Below are 18802 nucleotides of genomic sequence, written 5' to 3' on the forward strand. Positions count from 1 at the left end.
GCGAGAGGGAGATCTCCTGTGATAAGCAGCGCAGACGCAAGCATGGTTGCGGCGTTTTCCTGAGTGCGATGCAGAATCGCATAGGCATGGGCATACACGGGCGCGTCAGCTTTGTTTGATACTGTCGACCGGGATGGATTCTAGGTTGGGGTAACGACGCTGCGATACTGCATGCGCGACACAGGCAAGCATTCATGTGCTGCTTGCAGAGATAGGCAGAGTACAAGTACTAGTCGTGTTCTGTAGGTCGTGCGCGTGATGTAAATGTGGCGAGGGGGTATGAGCGGTTAGAGCATTGGTCGTACGGTCGGCTGCGTGTCATGGGTGGCGTCTGGCGAGGGTCGGCCGGGGCGCAATAGACAGAACGTGGGAATGCTTCCCCGAGTCATCGCTCCTTCTGCGGTGATCATAGTATAAATAGTCAGGCCTGCTAAAGATAAGGGGGCAGAGTGTAGCTAGAGAAGCCGTGTACCATGAGAACAAAGAGCGACTGCCGGCGTCGGGTGCAGAGAGCTCGAGAGAAGAGGACTACTGCGATGTCTAGGGGTGTCCCCTGATGCACAGACCCAGCGCTTCGTTGCTGGGCTCCCTGCTCGCTCTAACCGTCTGGCGAGACGTTGCAGTTGGTTTGGGGTTTACCCCTGCGCACCGGTTTTGGATAATAGTAAGTGCAGAGATGAGAAAACTGACTTGTTAAGGGATGAAAGTAGGGGGAGGCAACCTCCAGCTGCAGTATAGTCGGAGGGCAGGACATTAAAGGGCAGTGGGACTCGGGGAGAACACGAGAGCGCCGATGCCGCCAGCAGGCTGATGACAGTCCGAGCAGTAAGGAATCTGTTTTTTTATCGGCAGGGTGATGGGGGATGAGACTCACAAGCGCCCAGTTGCTATGGATGGGAAGGACGGGTACGCCACGCATTCTGTACGATGCTGACCAGGAGAGACACAGGAGTCATTCTATTGTTACGCGGCGCTCCGGCGCGGATCTCACGTGAGTGCTCAGGTAGGAGCGATCGAGGGCGATGAGTGATAAAGGAGTGCAGAGTCAAATATTGTGACTCACCGTCGCCACCGGGGCAGAGGGGAGGGGAGAGGAAGACGCTGTCAGGCGTGCGAGGCAGATACACGTCTCGCAGAGCAGGCTAGATGCATTAGGGTGACACTGAAAAAAGTCAAAGAAACGATTGTTTCGCGAGTCGCTTGTCTTTCACAGGGGGGGAGGGGGTGTTATGTAGAGCTGAGTCCGAACCACCCAGACAGATGGTGTGCATGCGCCTACAAGGATGTGGGACGCGAGCCAGAGAGCAAATTATCTGTTCGAGAAGTGCTGGCGGACTCGTGGATACGGCTGGAGTCCGCAGTACCCTCCTCCCTCGCTTGAGCGTCAGTATGTCTTTGGCGTTCCGGTTAGCGGCTGTCACGGGACAGACAGCTGTGCGATCGCGTGCTGTGATCGTATCATCAGCCTGCGAGATTTTTAAATGCTTGGCATTTCGTGTCCTTCTGTAACAGGAGGCTCGATGGAACAGGATTAAGCTGCCCAACGCACGGTCGAGCGATTCCGTGACAGCCAGTTGGAGGCGCGGCTTTGGTGATGGACTGGGCAGTATGCGTCATCCGAGGCGTGATGTGGCGAGCAGGCCGATGCTTGGCAAGATCGGGAAGATGAAATTCACAGTTCGGCGGGGGGGCGCTGGTCGCGTGGTGGACGCGGCGGTGTGGCGGTGCATTGAGTTCAGTAGTGCGGTCGCGAGCGGGCGGGGTTTAATGTGCATCTGTGGATATTTCCGCCCTGGGGGTTGTTATGTCTATATACAGTCATTGGTGGCCCGACACTAACCCTCAATCTGCTGTGAATACGCAGATAAGTCCGATTTCGGCACTACTCCTCTCGCGGGAGGAGTATAGAACGCGGTTTAAAGAGCCCTTATATCGATATAAAGGGCCTTGTTGTGTGGACGGTGCAGCGTTAAATCAGTTTAACGCTGCTAAAATAATTTAAACATGTTAGTGTAGACAGGCCTGAGGCATTGTTTTCTATTTCTCCCCAAAGATGGCTTCCAATCCTGAAGGAAAGGCTGATCTTATGTGGCAGATGTGTTCCTGCCACTGATTAGGGATTCCTGGTTTGTGCAGGCATTTTACCTTCTTTATATCATCTCACAATGGATTGGACAATGACAGTCAGGTCACTGATATTATTTATACTTTTTAGAATTGGGACGTCTTTGGGTGAAGGGTTATTCAGAGGTAGGCAACCTATGCGTGTGCCGAAGGCGGCACGGGAGCTGATTTCATGGCACTCACTGCTGGGTCTGGCCACCAGTCCAGGGGTCTGCATTTTAATTTAATTTAAATGAAGCTTCTTAAACATTTTAAAACCTATTTACTTACATACAATATAGTTTTACGTCATATATCTTATAGACGTTATAGGTAAGAGACTTCTAACGTTAAAATGTATTACTGGCACGCAAAACCTTAAATTAGAGTGAGTAAATGAAGACTCGGAGCACCACTTCTGAAAGGTTGCCAACTCCTGGGTTATTTTTACAAAGATTTCTGGATATTTCTCTGGTTTATGTACCATGGGTGAAATTCTGGCCCCATTGAAATCAGTGGCAAAACTCCCAAGTGAGGATTTCACCCGATAAGTCTTCATGTGCAACTTTTGCCTCTGATTGATCTCTGGTTGAATGCTTTTGCTTTAGTAATTCCTAAATTTTGTGGGAGCTTTTCTTTGACTCGTCTCAAAATGCTTGGTCTGATGATACCAATGGACTATTGCTAAAGGATTACTCATATAAAACTTTCAGGATTGGGCCCCAAATTGTTAACTTTTCCCACTCCCTCTTCTTTATATCCTGGAGTTCAATTTGATAGATATAAAAGTTGTATCGTTTTCTCCAAATCAATATGATGCATCAATTTTTTTAAATTCTTTTTAGCTATCTGTGATTCAAATAAATATCCACTTGCTGCTGGGTATTCATCTCAAAATATAAGCTGCCTTATCTGATATCTTAGGGTATGTCTACACAGCAAAGAAAAACCTGAAGCTGGCTTATGTCAGCCACAGTTTTTCTTTGTTGTGTAGACATACCCATAGACTGCAAAGTAAAGCTTGCCAGAAAATGTTTTTTAACACAGGAATTTTTCACTTTTCATTAAAAAAAAAAAAAAAAACTGAAAACCAAAAATGTTCTGGTTTTGGCAATGAAAAATAAATTTCAGTTGAATGATAAAAGATCATTTTGGCCAAAAAATTTTTCATTATTGAATTTTTCATTTTCCAATGAACAGAGGAAAGAAGACACTTTCCATTACGATTTTTGATTAGTCAAAAATCCAAATTTCCAAAGGAAAAAAGTGACAGAAAAATTTCAACCACCATATTACAAAAAGGCATGATTTTTTAAAATCTAAACGTATTTAAATTTCAGAAGAGGAATTCTGGAGAAATTTCCCCCATGAGCAGGTTATTGCATAGAAGGTACTGCCAGATGGTTTCTTGCATTTTTCTTGGAACAGTTGAAGACCCATACTGGACCTGATGGATGTTATGGCAATTCCTACTTTCTTGCAGATTTTGAGCTGGTGTTGCCTAAGTGTTAGATCTGTTGCCTTACTGGATACTTTGGTATCTAACATGAGCGAATTTAGTGCAGACTGATGTTTTTCCATCATTGCTCATGAAAACATCTTTATTGCTCAGTGTTCCATCTGTGGAAATGTTGAGAGCTGAAGCAGAGCTCTGAATAGATTGCTTCTTGCTGGAGCAAAGTCACTGAAATAATGCTGGGCTGAACTGAATTTGCTTAGAATTTGAGAGTAGTAAACAAGGGGAGGGCTTCAAAACTTTTTCAAACTGTATTGATTAAAAAAAAAATTCTTTGTCCTGATAAAATGAGCCAGCCAGCGAGAAATTCTTCTTCCAGCAATGAGGCCTAAACCCTTAGTCTAAGGCCACATTTAGTGTATAACTGGATAAAGACATATCTGTGGATGATATTCCACCTGATGTAACAATGCAGAATGCAGTGAAACTGGAATTCTCAAAATTTCTCAGATGGTTAGGACTACAGCTAGTTGGGAAAAGGAGAGAGTTCTGCATGAAAAATCTTGACTTTGTCAAAAACCCAAAAAATTTTGGCTGAAACCAGCCAAAACCAAAAAAATTTCAGTATAGGGGATTTGGAGTTTTTTTGACGAAAAATTGCACATTTTCAGGGAAAGCAAGTGGACACTTTCCACTAAATTTTCACTGAATCAAAAACCCAATTCTCCATTGAAGGAAAAAGTTTTGAGGGATGTTTTCACCTCACCCTACTTACACCTCCGTATTCATTTGAAATAAGAGATTTTCAGACCTTTAGATTCTTGAAAAATTGTCAGTATATGCAAATATCCATTCTAGTTAAAAATTGAGAATGAAAAAATAATCTGAATGACTCTGGGTTATATAATAAATTAGGTATTGACATTCAAATGGAATGCAACTGAATTTTTAAAAAATAGATTTTCTTTGTGAATGATCAGTGCCATAACCTTCCACATTTCAGTAAACTACCACAGAACCTGCTTCTTTAACAACAGTATACTAATGGGTTTGCCTTTCCTCATAAAATAATCTAGTCCACACTATGGACTTAAGGTCAGATTTTCAAAGGTATTTAGGTGCCTAAAGAGCCAGACAGGTGTCCAGTGGGATTTTCAGAAGTGCCTAAGCAAGTTAGGTGCCTGCTGAAAATGTGGCCTTAAGCCCCTGGTCCTGTAGAGCACTTAAGCAAGTGCTTAACTTTAAGTCCTGAGCTGTTCTATTGAAATCAATAGGACTACTTACATCAATAAAGTTGAGTATATACTTAAGCACTTTGCTGCATCAGGGCCAAAGTAGGTTGCACAAGTCCATTTTTGTTATAGGAATAGCTCGCTTGCTATCTCTCACACACACACTCACACCTCTGCCTCCCCCAAAGAAAGAAATAGTTGAGTTTTGTACTAGTGGTTTTTTAATATTTCATTTACCAGCTTCATGTCAGATTTTATCCTGGAACAATGTTTTATGATTTTCAAAACACAATACGGACCCTTATCTACAGAGGTAAAATTATGCACTGAGTGAAGCACTTTTATTATTTCGTTAACCTGTCGATGGTCATAAATCATAAATGTGCTATGTAACGAATGCCCATGCCAGAAAATGTGACCTATACATAAAGTAGGCAAGACAAGTTATAGATAAGTGAAAGCAATCAAATAAGATTGAACATTAAATTATGCAAGTCTTTCCTTGTTTTATTCCTGTTGTTTAAGATATTAGGAGTACAGCTGAGTGAAAATTTTTAGGTGAACAGTTTATTTGTTGAAAAATGCAGCTTTGATTATCCTGAAACTGTTTGCGAATTTGAAACAAATTCACCAAATAGTTTTGATGACGACGATGTCAACAACAAATGTAAGCTTGAGTCACAAAGCAACTTAAGCGCTATTCAGAAATTGTGGCGGAGCGGATGTGCCACCACTGCTAGTCCCCTTATAACCTTTGGCCCAGTGGTTAGTGCACTCACCTGGGGTGCAAGAGACCCAGGTTTGAACCCACGTGGAACAGTTTGAACAGGAGAGATTGAGAGAGACCCAGCCCAGAATAGGCTGATAGTTGAGGCACTCACCTGTGAGGGAGACGACCAGGGATTAAATGGGGGTCTCCCACATCCCAAGTGAGTGTCCTAACCACTGAGATAAAGGCTATTAAGGGGGATTCTTCATTGTTCCTCCTTTCCCATCCCCAGTTTTGTGAATCTAGCCCTTTAAAAATGCCCAGGAACTAAATGTTTTGTTCAACCTGAAATGGACTTTTTGGTGACCTTCAATTCACTAAAAACTGTATGCCCGCTCCTAAAAATAGAGATCAATTATTTAATATCATCAGTTGAAATTCTCAATATTATTTGCACTGCAGGGCTGCCCAGAGGATTCAGGGGCCCCGGGGTCTTCCACCACTGCCGAATTGCCGCTGAAGATCTGGCACTTCGGCGACAGGTCCCGCAGCAGAAGGACACCCTGCCGCCAAATTGCTGAAGCAGCTCTGGGGGCCCGGGCCCCTCGAGAGTTTTCTGCAGCCCCTGGAGAGAGTGAAGGACCCCGCTGCAGGGGCCCTGAAAAACTCTCGTGGGGGCCTCTGCGGGGCCCGAGGCAAATTGCCCCACTTGCCCCTCCCACCCCCCCCGCGCGGCCCTGTTGCACAGCAGGTAAAATTCATATTGGATAGCCTGGTGAAATCTCTAAAGGAAGTATTAAGGGAACAATAGCTTGCTGCACAGGCAATGGGAGGCAGGCTACTCCATCCTGCCTTCTCACTCATAGGGAGAAGAGTTGCAGGTACATTGGCCACCTATGCCTTGTCTTTGCTGTGGTTTCAGTGTAGCTGCATTAGTGAAAACTTTTAACATAGACATGTTTACACTAGTTCCACTTGTTCTAGCTGGAAACTGGGATAAACAATACCTGTGCAAATTTCACTAAATTGGCGTAAACAGTTTCTACACTAGGGATTGTGTCTGGTTGAGCCACGCCAAGGGCTGAGATCATGTGTACAGATAAGGCCTAAAGCAATACAAATTAAGAAGACAGTAATGGAACTAATGATATGTGAAATCCTCCTTTTGGACCAAGAGTTCTTTCCTTTTCCACTCATGCTCTTCCACTCAGCCTGAAATATGTGCTGCTTCTAGTTTCCATTTCTTCTCATACTACATTTGGAAAAGCATGGACCTAGAATCCATGTACAAAGCATAACTCGGGAGTGCAGCTGATTGAAATTTTCAAACACTTGGTTTTCAATTTTACAAAATTAATTGAATTGGTGGAGGGTTTTTTTGGGAGGGGTGCTTTTGGTTTTGGTTTGTCAATATATTGATATTTTTCTACAATTTGAAAAACCAGTAAAAATTTTCAAAATTCCCTTCCATTTCTTTTGACTCTCTTTTTTTGAGCGGCTCTGCTGAAGAGGAAATAATTCCTCTAGATGGACAATAAGTCTACAAAGAAAGTGAGATGTTCAAGTTAGCCTCTGAAATTAGGAAAGGACAAACAAAGTCCTTTGCCTGCTCCTTGCAGTAGGTTTTTAGAAACCTTAACTTCAATAGGATGATGATTGCATCAAGGTGGAGTAGCCCTCAACATCCCAAATTTGCCGATGACTTTTGCAACAATTCTTTGAGCTGGTGAAATGCTCGGAGACCTTCATCTGGAGAATAAGGAAAATAAACTCAGGATGAACATACAAAAGAGCAAAACTATGTTTCAAGCAGGTATGCAAGAAAACACACAATCCACTGGAAATAATGTAGATAAACTATGTTGTCTGGGTTGTCTCATACACGTGCAGACTTGGCCCTCTTAACAGGTTTTTTTCCGCTCTGGAGAGTGTTGTTATGATGATTAATGCCATCTTTGCTCTCTTTGGTTTGTACCTGTTCAGAGCCGAGTAGAGAACCCTGCTTCGTGTATTGTACATGATTTTTTTTTTTTTTTTAAGATGCAATTCAAGGACAACCTGATGAAGGCAGATTAGGAAATATTCTACTAGGGGAGCATAAAACAGATTAAAATATCATCATGTATATACATTAATTTCTATATAATTAGGAATAATGTGCAAACCCCCAAAACATCATGTACTCTAAACAGGAACTATATATTTACAGGAAACATCAAAGTAATTTTAGTCATTAAACCGGTTACTTGTCCCTGCACTACTTATACAATGACAGAAGAGAAGAAGATCCCTTTATAGTTGATTCTAAGCTGACCAGATTTGTGTGGGCGTCAAAAACCTTCCTGTTAGTGAATGTCACTTCTCTGTAACTTTACAAGTTTTTTGGACTTTTAAGTTGCACCCTTTACATAGAACTTTTCAACTATGCAGAAATTCCCAGGCATATTTGCATGAGTCGTGTTCTACCTTCTGGTAAAACTGTTGGCAGAACAGCCTGCCCCTCTTGTGTCCTGCTTTCATCTGCTTTATAATTTGTACTCAGACTATATTCTCAACTCTAACCCCACAGACACCAATGCTGCATCCTTGCGAGTTACCATGGTAACTCCTCTGTGTCCTCATTTAGCATATACTAGAGCTACTGTTCTTATTACTGTCACTTACATTATATGTGCCTATTGTATAGATTAAAATCAACTGCATTTTACCTTTGTCCCCCTAATAGCTAGAAAACGAAATACTTTTTCCCAAGAAATACATAAAACTCAACATTTTACTGTGTCAAGGAAACAAGTAATCAGAGGACGGAATGCTGGAGTCAGCGTTTCCTTCCATGAGAGTGCATAACATCAGTTCTCCAGAGAATTCTGATCTGACCTCCCAAAACACAAAGCCTAGCTTCCAGCTAACTTCAAGTAAACATATTACTGTAGAGATTAGGATCAAAACACCATAAAAATATTCCATTTCAACTACATGATGCTCATAACATTATTTATTTATTGGGATGAGGCAAGCAATGGTTCAGGGAGACAGGATTTTCTTATTTTTTTGTTGTTGTCTTATGGTAAAAGTACTTCACAAGAATCATCTACATCTTTGTCATGAGATGTGAAAAGTCTGTCATTCTTTGTCACACCATTCCTGCTTTGTATGGAAACATAGTATAAGTTTATCAAGGGCCATAACCTGAAGTCCTTACTCAGGCAAACTCTTATTGACATCAATGGGAGTTTTGTTTGAGGAAAAGCTATAAGATGTGACCCCTGCTGTTTAATGATTGTGGTGTGTAGGGGATATGTTGCCTTCAGCATTTTCCAAAGCAGATATGGGTTCACCCAAAAAGTCTCTCTATTGCTTATTGAGGAAGGATGGTCCAGTGGTTAGGACACTGGCATCATACTTAAAAAGATTTGGGTTCAAGTCCCCCCCTTGTCCATGGCCTTTGTGTGTGATCAGAAGCAGATTACAGCTTCTCTGTGCATCAGTTTCCTATCTGTAAAATGGGGATAAGAATAATTGACTACCAGACAGGCATAATGTGATAAATATATTAAAATACTCTGGTGATGGGTGCCATATAAGTACCTTGGAGAGAGCGAAATGTACAGCATAGATTAACCCTAAAAATCTAGTGAACCACTCCATCAAGGTTTCTTTCCCCACTCTGAACTTTAGGGTACAAATGTGGGGACCTGCATGGACACTTCTAAGCTTAATTACTAGCTTCGATCTGGTAACCCTGCCACCACTCAGAATTTCAGTGTCTGGGGCACTCTCTGTTTCCCCCTTGGTTGCCTTGAGGGACTTCACCAATTCCCTGGTGAACATAGATCCAAACCCCTTGGATCTTAAAACAAGGAGAAATTAGCTATCCCCCCCTTCTTTTCCCCCACCAATCCCTGGTGAGTCCAGATCCAATCCTCTTGGATCTTAAAACAAGGAAAAATCAATCAGGTTCTTAAAAAGAAAATTTTTACCTTTTCTTTATTTCATTAAAAGCTATCTCTGTAAAATCAAGATGGAAAATGCTTTACAGAGTAATCAGATTCCCCCCCCCCCCCGCAGCCTTAGAGTTCCAAGTTACAGCAAACAGAGGTAAATCCTTCCACAAAAGAAACATTTACAAGTTGAGAAAACAAACATAAGACTAACATGCCTTGCCTGGCTAATTACACAAGTTTGAAAACATGAGAGACGATTCAGAAAGATTTAGAGAGCCTGGATTGATGTCCCATCCCTCTCAGTCTCGAGACGAACGAACACAACAAAACAAAAAGCACAACAAAGGCTTCCCTCCACCAAAGTTGAAAGTATCTTGTCCCCTTATTGGTCCTCTGGTCAGGACAGCCAGGTTTACTGAGCTTCTTAACCCTTAAAGTGTAAACAGAGACATAACCCTTAACTATTCTTTGTTATTACACACCCTTGAAGAATAACTGAAGGGGGGGTTTGAATGCCATTGATTTGAACAGATGTGCATTCCTAGCATTTTAAGCATGACTGACATTATTTGTCTGTGCACGTTGTGCTTCACAAAGCACTGCAAGTGTGCATTAATAGCTCATCAGTGCATGCCCTGTTGTTTCTTTGTAAGCTGATGGACTGAGTTAGCAGAAACAAATCAGAAATATAGTCAAGTAAGGGTTTACTTCAGAGGACATATATAGCTATGACTCAAATAAAAACAAGTAACAAAATACCTGTCTGACTGAGGATGAACCCAATTCCATGTCCTTGGGTTTAAAGTCCTGCCATTCCACAGGCATGTCCCCTCCCAAGTAGGTGTGCAAAAGGTGAGGGAAGATCACCTAAACTTATCTAACCTTTGCTTTAATGAGGACTATGTAGTGGCCCTGCGCCCAGTTACACATGGTGTGCATGTTTCTGTGCGTCAGTCTCTAGTGATATGAGTACATAAGATGATTGTTTTTATATACTCTTGTACTTAGGTTGATTTTTTGTAAATTATAACAATATCTTATGTAACTCCTATTAATATTAATGGCAGTCATGCATGTGAACCAACAGAAGAATAGGCATAAAAGTTCAGAATTTCATAAAGAAGGGTCAAAATTACCTTTCCATGTCTACATTTGCACCAACACATCCAATAAAGGTACATGCAAAGGGAGCCTTTGTGCATAAGATGGCCATTTAGATCCATTTGTTTGTGCTAATGCCCAATACACCTATTGTTTGTGCAAATGCCCATTACAGTTTCAGTAATTGTTAGTGCAGAAAGAACAGCACAAGTGAATGCAGGACTAGGGCAATACTTTATGAAAACTACGCTCATAATATTTAACCTGTTGTTAAGTTTAGTGATCCAGGCAAGTTTTCTTCCTTTTCTTACATGTTACAAAGTTTTAGCTTTGAGAGTTAGGTTTTCCTCAACTAGTAAACCCTTCTGATGAGGTAGCTATGGTTTTTCTTGAGACAGTATTTATTACCTTCTGGCCTAAATTAGCTGTAAATCCACTAATTGTCAAACTAAATACCTAAATAAAAATTCAATTGCACTTTATGAGCTAGAGCCACAAGACCTATGTTGATTTATAGCAGCTGAGGGTCTGGTAAATGAAATTAATAACCATAATGTCTTTGCTGTGAGTACTATCTATATTTCATATGTTTGGATCACATTCATGGCAAAGAGCTCAACATATTTCATGTTTGGTTGGAGGGGATCAGTTTTGAGTGAATCTGTGTTGATGCATTCTTTGACTCATGTCCAGAGGTGGTAATGAATGAACTTCCTCCATTATCTGCAGAATCGTTCCCACTTCCCCAAATTTATGTTTGCTGTAGTAATACTAGGATAACAGGCTACACTACATGCAAAAGCAGATGATACATCTTAAAAAATTGCCACATGGCCGTCTTTACAGTTGAACTATTGCTTGCTGTGCTCAAAGAAGATGTTGATGGGACCCAAGTATGTGGAAGTCCAGCTTCAGACTCCTGTTATATTATAATTCAAGAACAGGACATAAAATCAATCTGTAATGTTATTAAGGGAGCACTTGATTCCCACTGATCTGAGTTATAGACTATTTGACTTCTTTACTGCACACTGTCCTGGCTAGTGCAATGATTTAGTGCGGTTAGAAAAATAGTACATCAATTCAGCTAAAAATGTTTTCATTTTGCAGGGACAACAAGTTTTCCACAGCTTGTGCCAAATGAAGGAGCTATTATTTTTGGTCTAAGATAAGCATTCCACCCCTGCCCCTTCTTCACAATCATGACACAACCCCTGGGGAACAGAATAAAAACAGAGTCCTTGACTTTGGGTTTACTAGTGGGGATAGACGTTAGTTATGCTTTCTTGAAGTTTAAAATATTCCTTTGGATTATGTCTATCAGTCCTCAAGAAGGGAGGGAAAAAAAGCAATAGCACTTCTTTAAAGCTATAGTGCGTATCAGAGCTGCACAGTGGTTGCATGAGAAAGTATAGGAGTGAGCACCATAGAATAGAATAGATCCAGTTCTAACGTGAACTGGTTCCTCAAATGTTATTTCTTTTTATTCTTTTCTTTGTTACTTTCACCCTTCGCATTTTGTTCATCTGAGCTGTAACTTACTCCTCACTTCACTGGTGCAAGAGCTCAGTTTTGGCTGCCCAAAGTCAATGAGATGTAAATAGTTTGAGACCTAGTTTTCTTAAATCCGCTATAACTCTTTATGATTATTGACATTAACAGCAGAATGGCCCTTACTCATGAGCTAATCAAATTGCAATTCAACGAGTCCAGCAGATGTCTGAGTTTTGCTTCACTGTGAACTTTTTGGAGTCTCTTTCCCTCATTCCCAGGAACCATGAGCCAATATTAGCAAAGTATTGCTGATCCAACTAGCAATAACAAGACTGAAATAAGACTCCTTCCCCACAATCCTCCAAAGGTTCAGGGTTTCAGATACCAAAGCTTCTATGCTTATTCAAACCCTCTTTGGCTTGTAAAACTGAGGGAAGAAAAGTGCATGAGATTGGGCTCTCAGAAGATTTATGGTATTTCCTGCAACTGGTTGACATGGAAATATCAGTTTTCTCACAGTATTCTGGCACTTCCAAGTCATGTTCTGGGTGGAACGTGGCAATACAGATGCATGTAAGAAAAACAGAAGACTATGCTCTTCCCACAACAACAAAATAAAACTTGGTTTGATTCAGAGTTTATGTTGGTTATACCTGGTTTATCCCCCTCTCTCTTTTCTCTTAAGATATCAAGGGAAGAAGGCTGCTCAAATCTCCCTGCACAGTAACTGATTTTAGTGTTACAGAGATAATCTTCACAGTGCAGGCCAGCTAACCTGGAGTTCCTTGTCTATCTTCTATCTGCTCAGGGCGGACACTGGGTTTTCCAAAAGGAAGACACATTGCAGAAAGAAAGGAACTGCCAAGGAAATTGGGGTCATGCTGATGTTGGGCAGGGGAAGTCTGAAAACTCGTGGCACAAACCTACTTTCTCTTTGCTCTATTACCTACACAGTCAGTTTGATTTCAGAAAATAGCTTTTCTCCACATTGTGTGAATTTTCTGGATAATCTACTCCTCATAATGCAGGACATAAAAACATTTTCTCCAATATGGTTTGGTGGTTGGGGGGGACCTCACAAACCTAGTTACTTTCTGTATGAGGCTTTGTGTCTTTATGTTCCACCTGTTTTCTTCTTAATTAAATCCTCTGACTATGGTTAGTGTGGGGATAAACTTACTTTCAAATTTATGATTGATTTTCCAATGTAATTTTGACATCCCAAATTACATTCAATATGCAGGAGTGTGTTCCACCTTTTTGTGTCTGCTCAATTTCCTTTTATGATTGTAATACCACTGATGCAAATGCTAAGGTTTATTCATTTACTGCAAAAATAGTTCTCTTTTAGGAGTAAAGAGAGGAGTAGGGTAAGAAAAATTTAAATTGATTTATTTCCACTCATCTTGCCTGATCTGTTTTGGCACTAATGATAGAGGGAACAGATTTCAGGCACCAGGATTATCAGTATAAATACTAAACAACTAAACTGAGGCAATCTTCTTGTTTCGGGTTATGAAGACAAACACTTCCTGAATATTATGCATTGCTAAAGACTGCCATTTTGTTGCCAGATGCTTCCAACATTAGGAATCCCAACCATTGCAAGTAACTGGGGCAATCGCTGCTCTAAATTGCACCAGTAATGCATTATTATTTCAGAGAATGAGATTGTTTGGGCCTGAACTGTTTCATTCATGTTGTTATTTTTCCTTTCTCTCAGAACAGCTGAAGAACCAAAACATGGCCAGTAATCACTGCCATTACTGCATGGAATCCCTTCTTGGCAGGAGGTATGCATTCAGAGAAGAGAATTCTTACTGTGTTACATGTTATGATGGCCTATTTGCTAACTCCTGTGAAGAATGCAAGAAGCCCATTGAATGTGATGCCAAGGTAAGCATTTAGTTCATTTTTCTGTATTTATTGAGATTGTTAAATCACAGAGCATGAAATCTGCCTCTTTGGGGATGGGTTCCACCCAAGGCTCTCTGTGCCACAGAAACCTTCAGAATTCCTGCACAGGTGTGGGAGACCTGGACTTAGTTGTTGTACAAAAGGGAGATGGAGCCTCGGCATCCCTGCACGCCAGGGAAGGGGGTTCTATGCTGACTCGAAATATGCTGCTTCAGAAGGAAGTGTTGGGGGCAGGGACCAGAGGACCTACACTTATGTGGATGCAGTGGTGGAGAAACCTTGAATAGACTCTGTAGTGTAATAATGATCTATGGTCTACCTCCATATTAATAAGTGGATTCCATCCCTCACTGCCACTTAGTTTCCTGCATAAAGACTGCACCGTTTGGTGGATGGGACTGGGGAGAAGAGAGGGTCCACCCAGTAAGCTGTAGAACTACTTAATTCACTTCCACAATATTTTATAGTATCGTCAACATCTGATGAAGCATTACCTTACTTAACAATTTTAGGGTTCTATACCTCTGTCCTTTATTGTAGGACCTGAGTGCCTTCCATATAAAATCAATTAGCAATACCAAAGTCCCTAGTGGACCTCCTAGAGTCTCTGACTCTTCTCCCTTTTGGGAGGTATAAAAACTCTGGGGTTATGTGTTTGCTTGTTGTGAGTGGTGTTCCTGTTGTGGCAGAAAGGCTTGGTAATTGTAGAGAGATATCTTGGCTTGTTTAAATTTACCTTTCACTCTAGTGCTTTCAGTAGTTACAATCTCTCACTCTCTCCCTATCCTACCCTCTCTTGCTGTCCCTGTAATTCAATAGATAAGATCGCAGGAAACTTTAAAATAAATACTTCTGAGAGATGTCAAGTGAAAAACAACTTCACTTTGTCTATAAATCATTTCTATTGCAAATGTTTAGTCAACACACAGGAGTTTTTGTAAACAAGATGCCTTTAGAGGGCATATTTTGATTTAAAATATCTTATTTGCAGTATGACAGCTTAATTTCTTATTTAATCTCACAATGCCTAGCTTGTCTCATTAAGGAAATCTGCATGATAGACGCAATCAGACAGAACAAACTTCAGCTTTCTGGACTTTGCTTTCCTTGAATCTAGGACCCTTCTAGAACTTTAATTAGAACTGTGAGATCCCAAGTAGATGCATTTAGCTGGCATCTGTCAGATTTTTTCTTTGGCTCTGTCTCACAACCCTGCACTTTACTTTGAATTTCATATTCAAATGAACCCAAAAACTTAAAGATGATCAAAAGCTGCATAGTTAAGTTGGCCTAAGTTTTAGGCATAGAGCAGGCCCGAGAGACAGAAAAAGTCAAGATGAAAATATAATAGGAGTGAAATGAAGAAGGTACAACAGTCAACTAAAAAAATTGCCCCTTTAGGCTGACAATTGGTCGTTCCTCACAGAATTAAGGGGCCAGCTCTCTGCCTCCTTCCTCTCTCCTCCCCCCCCCCTCCCCCAGGCTACTCTTTGACAACAGTTTTTGTTTTATAGGCACTTGGAGAGAACGGTAGGTGTTCAGCACCTCTTAAAATCAGGTCTTATGTATTTTAATTCTCTTTTTATTACTTTAAGGGGGACTGACAAGGGCAATAAAAGGGATAGAATTTGTGCCCTTTTGTGCTTCTTTCATTAGAAAGAAGACCTGGAAGGATATGGCTTATTTTTTATAGGATTTGTTGCTGTTTAGCTGTTTGTTTTTTCTGCTTGTTTTTTTTTTTAACCTTAGAAATGTCAGGAGTGTTAAGCCATCTCTTCCTTGATTTTAATGAAACAACGGGAAACCCTTGTATGTATCTTCTCAGCTTTCTCAGCGCTTAAGCATGTTGAATTATTAAAAGAAAATCTTTCCTTCCAGCTTTTTAGAGGGTGATTGAGTTAAATGGGTGTTAACAAAAAACAAACAAATGCAAAGGGTTTAATAGTTTGAGTAAAAATCACTCCCTCCTCCCACAGTTAAACAGATTTCACTTGCTTGCCATCTGTGAGGCCATAACCCTTTCAGTTCTTCAGTTGTCAATAGACTCTTCCAAGAAGAAGAAGAAAAGTAGTAGAAGTAGTGAGTTTTTCATGTGGAGACCATGCAAGAAAAAAAAAAGTCTGGTGGTGTTTGTTAAGGGGATGAAAACCATTTGTTTCCCGGGAAGGTTGCCTCTAAAATACAAACTCATCCTTTACATTAAACAAAAAATACTTCTCAATTGTGGGGGTATGCAGTATCAGCTATAGCCTGAGCCAAAGCAGCTCTTTGTGGCCGATAAAAGTGAACTACAGAATATCCTGAGAGTCTTTCCACTCTGGATAGATTTTGTCATCTTTGACAATTACCCTCCAGACAGTGGCACAAGCCACTGGTCCAGTCATTCTCCAACTGGTTTTTGTTTAGCTTTAAAAAAAAAAAAAAAAAAAAAAAAGTGGGGCTGTAGGGGTAAACAAATGTTTTCCATTAACATGTATTTTCTCTCTCAAAGGATCTTGCCTATAAAGGCCGCCACTGGCATGAAGCATGCTTCAAGTGTGCCAAATGCAATCACTCTTTGGTGGAAAAGCCTTTTGCTGCCAAGGATGAACTCTTGCTGTGTACTCAGTGTTATTCTAATGAGTATTCATCAAAGTGCTTCCACTGTCAGAAGGTCATTATGCCTGGTAAGATAACAAGGACTCTTTGCTACCTCTATGAAATGGTTATATTGCACTTTTAATTAAATGCAAGCACTTGGATAGTTAAGCTGCAAAGTATAATTTCTTGGCTTTCAGTACAGCATGCAGGGGACTATCTCCCCTCATTTAATCCTTCTGTCAGTTAATGGGGTGGAGGAAGGCAGATACATGCTCATTTTCTGTGATCTAACATTGCATGTGTAATTATATATTATACCCCACAAGGAATAATATTACAGTCTTAAAACAGAATCAGATTTGCCCACATAGACTCATTGACTTTGTCTACACTGGCAATTTTCAGGAAAATTACAATTAGACTTGCTACAGTGGGAATGCTAGTATGAGCATAGGGAATGCTACTATCTGTGTTTTTCCATGGTGTCATCTAGACCTTCAGGGATCAGACCTGGTTACAGGGTTTTTTTGCATGGAAATTTTTGTTGTTGAAAAATGGCTTCTTCAAAAATGAAAAAAGTTAAAGAAAAGTTTCAAGATGTTTTCTGTGATTAGTTTTAACTTGAATTTATATCAGATTAAATGTCTTAAAATTATCAACATTTTTAATCTACCAAACACTGGGTTTAGTTTTGTTTTGTTTTTTACTGAAATCAGTTTCAAAAATGATTTCAGCTTTAGAGGGGGAAAAAAATCATAAAAAAACACACAGGAAATTAATCTTATTTGAACCCTGCAAAACTTAAATCACTTGGGAATTTCTAAAATTTGTCACTGAACCACTTCCTGTTTTTTTCAACCAGCTCTGTTCAGGATTTACCATGGTGGTGTTTCTGCATCAGTTGGGCAGATTCACTGCTAACTCAATAGTGGGAGATTCCCTGAAAATACCATGCAACTGAAGAGACAATGGCAACCCATATGTGGCAAGAACTGGCTTGTCTAAGGCAGTGTGTCTCAACCTTTTTAATAGCAGACACAGCTCACTCCCTTCCAAAACTGTATCAGGGAAATCTCAGGGACTGGTCCTGGAGAAACACTGGTCTAGAGCATTAACAAATAGGATCTGGCAAACATTAAGAGAACCCAATGGGAAAGGAGGGTTGGCTTATTTTGAGGAGACCTTGGTTCCAAAATACTTAGGCCTGGTCTACGCACAGTTTTTGTATTGGTATAGCTCTTTTGGTTAGGGATTTGATTTTTTGTTTGTTTTTTTACTGGTTAAACCCATAGTGTGGATAAAGTTATACTACTTTAAAGATGCTATAGTTTCCCTTCCCTTATAGACATAAACAAGGCCCGGTCTACACTAAAAAGTTAATTTGGAATATCTACATCGGTCAGAGGAGAACAAAATCCACACCCATGACCAACATACCTAGGCAAAGCTAAGCCCCAGTGTAGACACAGTTAGGTTGACTGAATGCTTCTGTCAACCAAGCTACTATCATTCGGGAAGGTGGTGTTCTTAGGCTATGTCTACACTATCACTTATGTTGGTGAAAAAGCGCCTCCCCCTCACACACAAGTGACATAAGTTTCACTGGCATAAGTGCTCGTGTGCACAGTTATATATTGGCAGGAGAGCTTTTCCCGCCAACATATTTACCAACAATTCTTTAGGTGGATTTATTATGTCTATGGGAGAGCTCTCTCCCATCAGCATACAGCAGCTACATGAGCGATCTTACAGTTGCGCAGCTGCATTGGTACAGCTGTACCACTATAAGCTCACTAGTGTAGACATGGCCTTATAGTGACAGAAAAAAACCATCCATTAGTATAGGCTACATCTACACTTCAGGGTTGTACTGACATCGCTACAGTGATGTAGCTACCAGTATAGTCTCCCTAGTGTAGGCATACTCAAATATAATCACATTTTATGCCAGCATAATCGCATCTGTACAGGGGTGTTATACCGCTTTAACTACACCAGTATAAATAAATGATTAGGGTGATGTCTAAAGACTTGTCTGCACTATAATGTAGTTACAGTGCTGCAGTGCTATGACCCTGTAGTATAGGCACATATTACAGAGACAGGAGGAATTTTTTCTGTTGATTCTGTTCTCAATCCTTTCATGGATTGACAACTGGTTAAAAGACAGGGAACAAAGGGTAGGAATAAATGGTAAATTCTCAGAATGGAAAGGGGTAACTAGTGGTGTTCCCCAAGGGTCAGTCCTAGGACCAAGCCTATTCAA

The 18802-nt window shown here is 40.8% G+C and overlaps 1 protein-coding gene across 1 annotated transcript in view; it reads left to right on the forward strand.

Annotated features, from left to right (window-relative positions):
* FHL5 (four and a half LIM domains 5) overlaps nucleotides 1–18802 on the forward strand; it is a 43118-nt gene that overhangs the window by 13354 nt on the left and 10962 nt on the right. Inside the window, exons 2-3 of the mRNA XM_032774063.2 lie at nucleotides 13763–13935; nucleotides 16448–16622. Of these exons, the coding sequence (XP_032629954.1) occupies nucleotides 13783–13935; nucleotides 16448–16622 (328 nt within the window). The 5' untranslated portion in view covers nucleotides 13763–13782. The remainder of the gene's footprint in view (nucleotides 1–13762; nucleotides 13936–16447; nucleotides 16623–18802) is intronic.

Source organism: Chelonoidis abingdonii, chromosome 3 (genome assembly GCF_003597395.2).
Source record: "Chelonoidis abingdonii isolate Lonesome George chromosome 3, CheloAbing_2.0, whole genome shotgun sequence".
NCBI classification, from domain to species: Eukaryota; Metazoa; Chordata; order Testudines; family Testudinidae; genus Chelonoidis; species Chelonoidis abingdonii.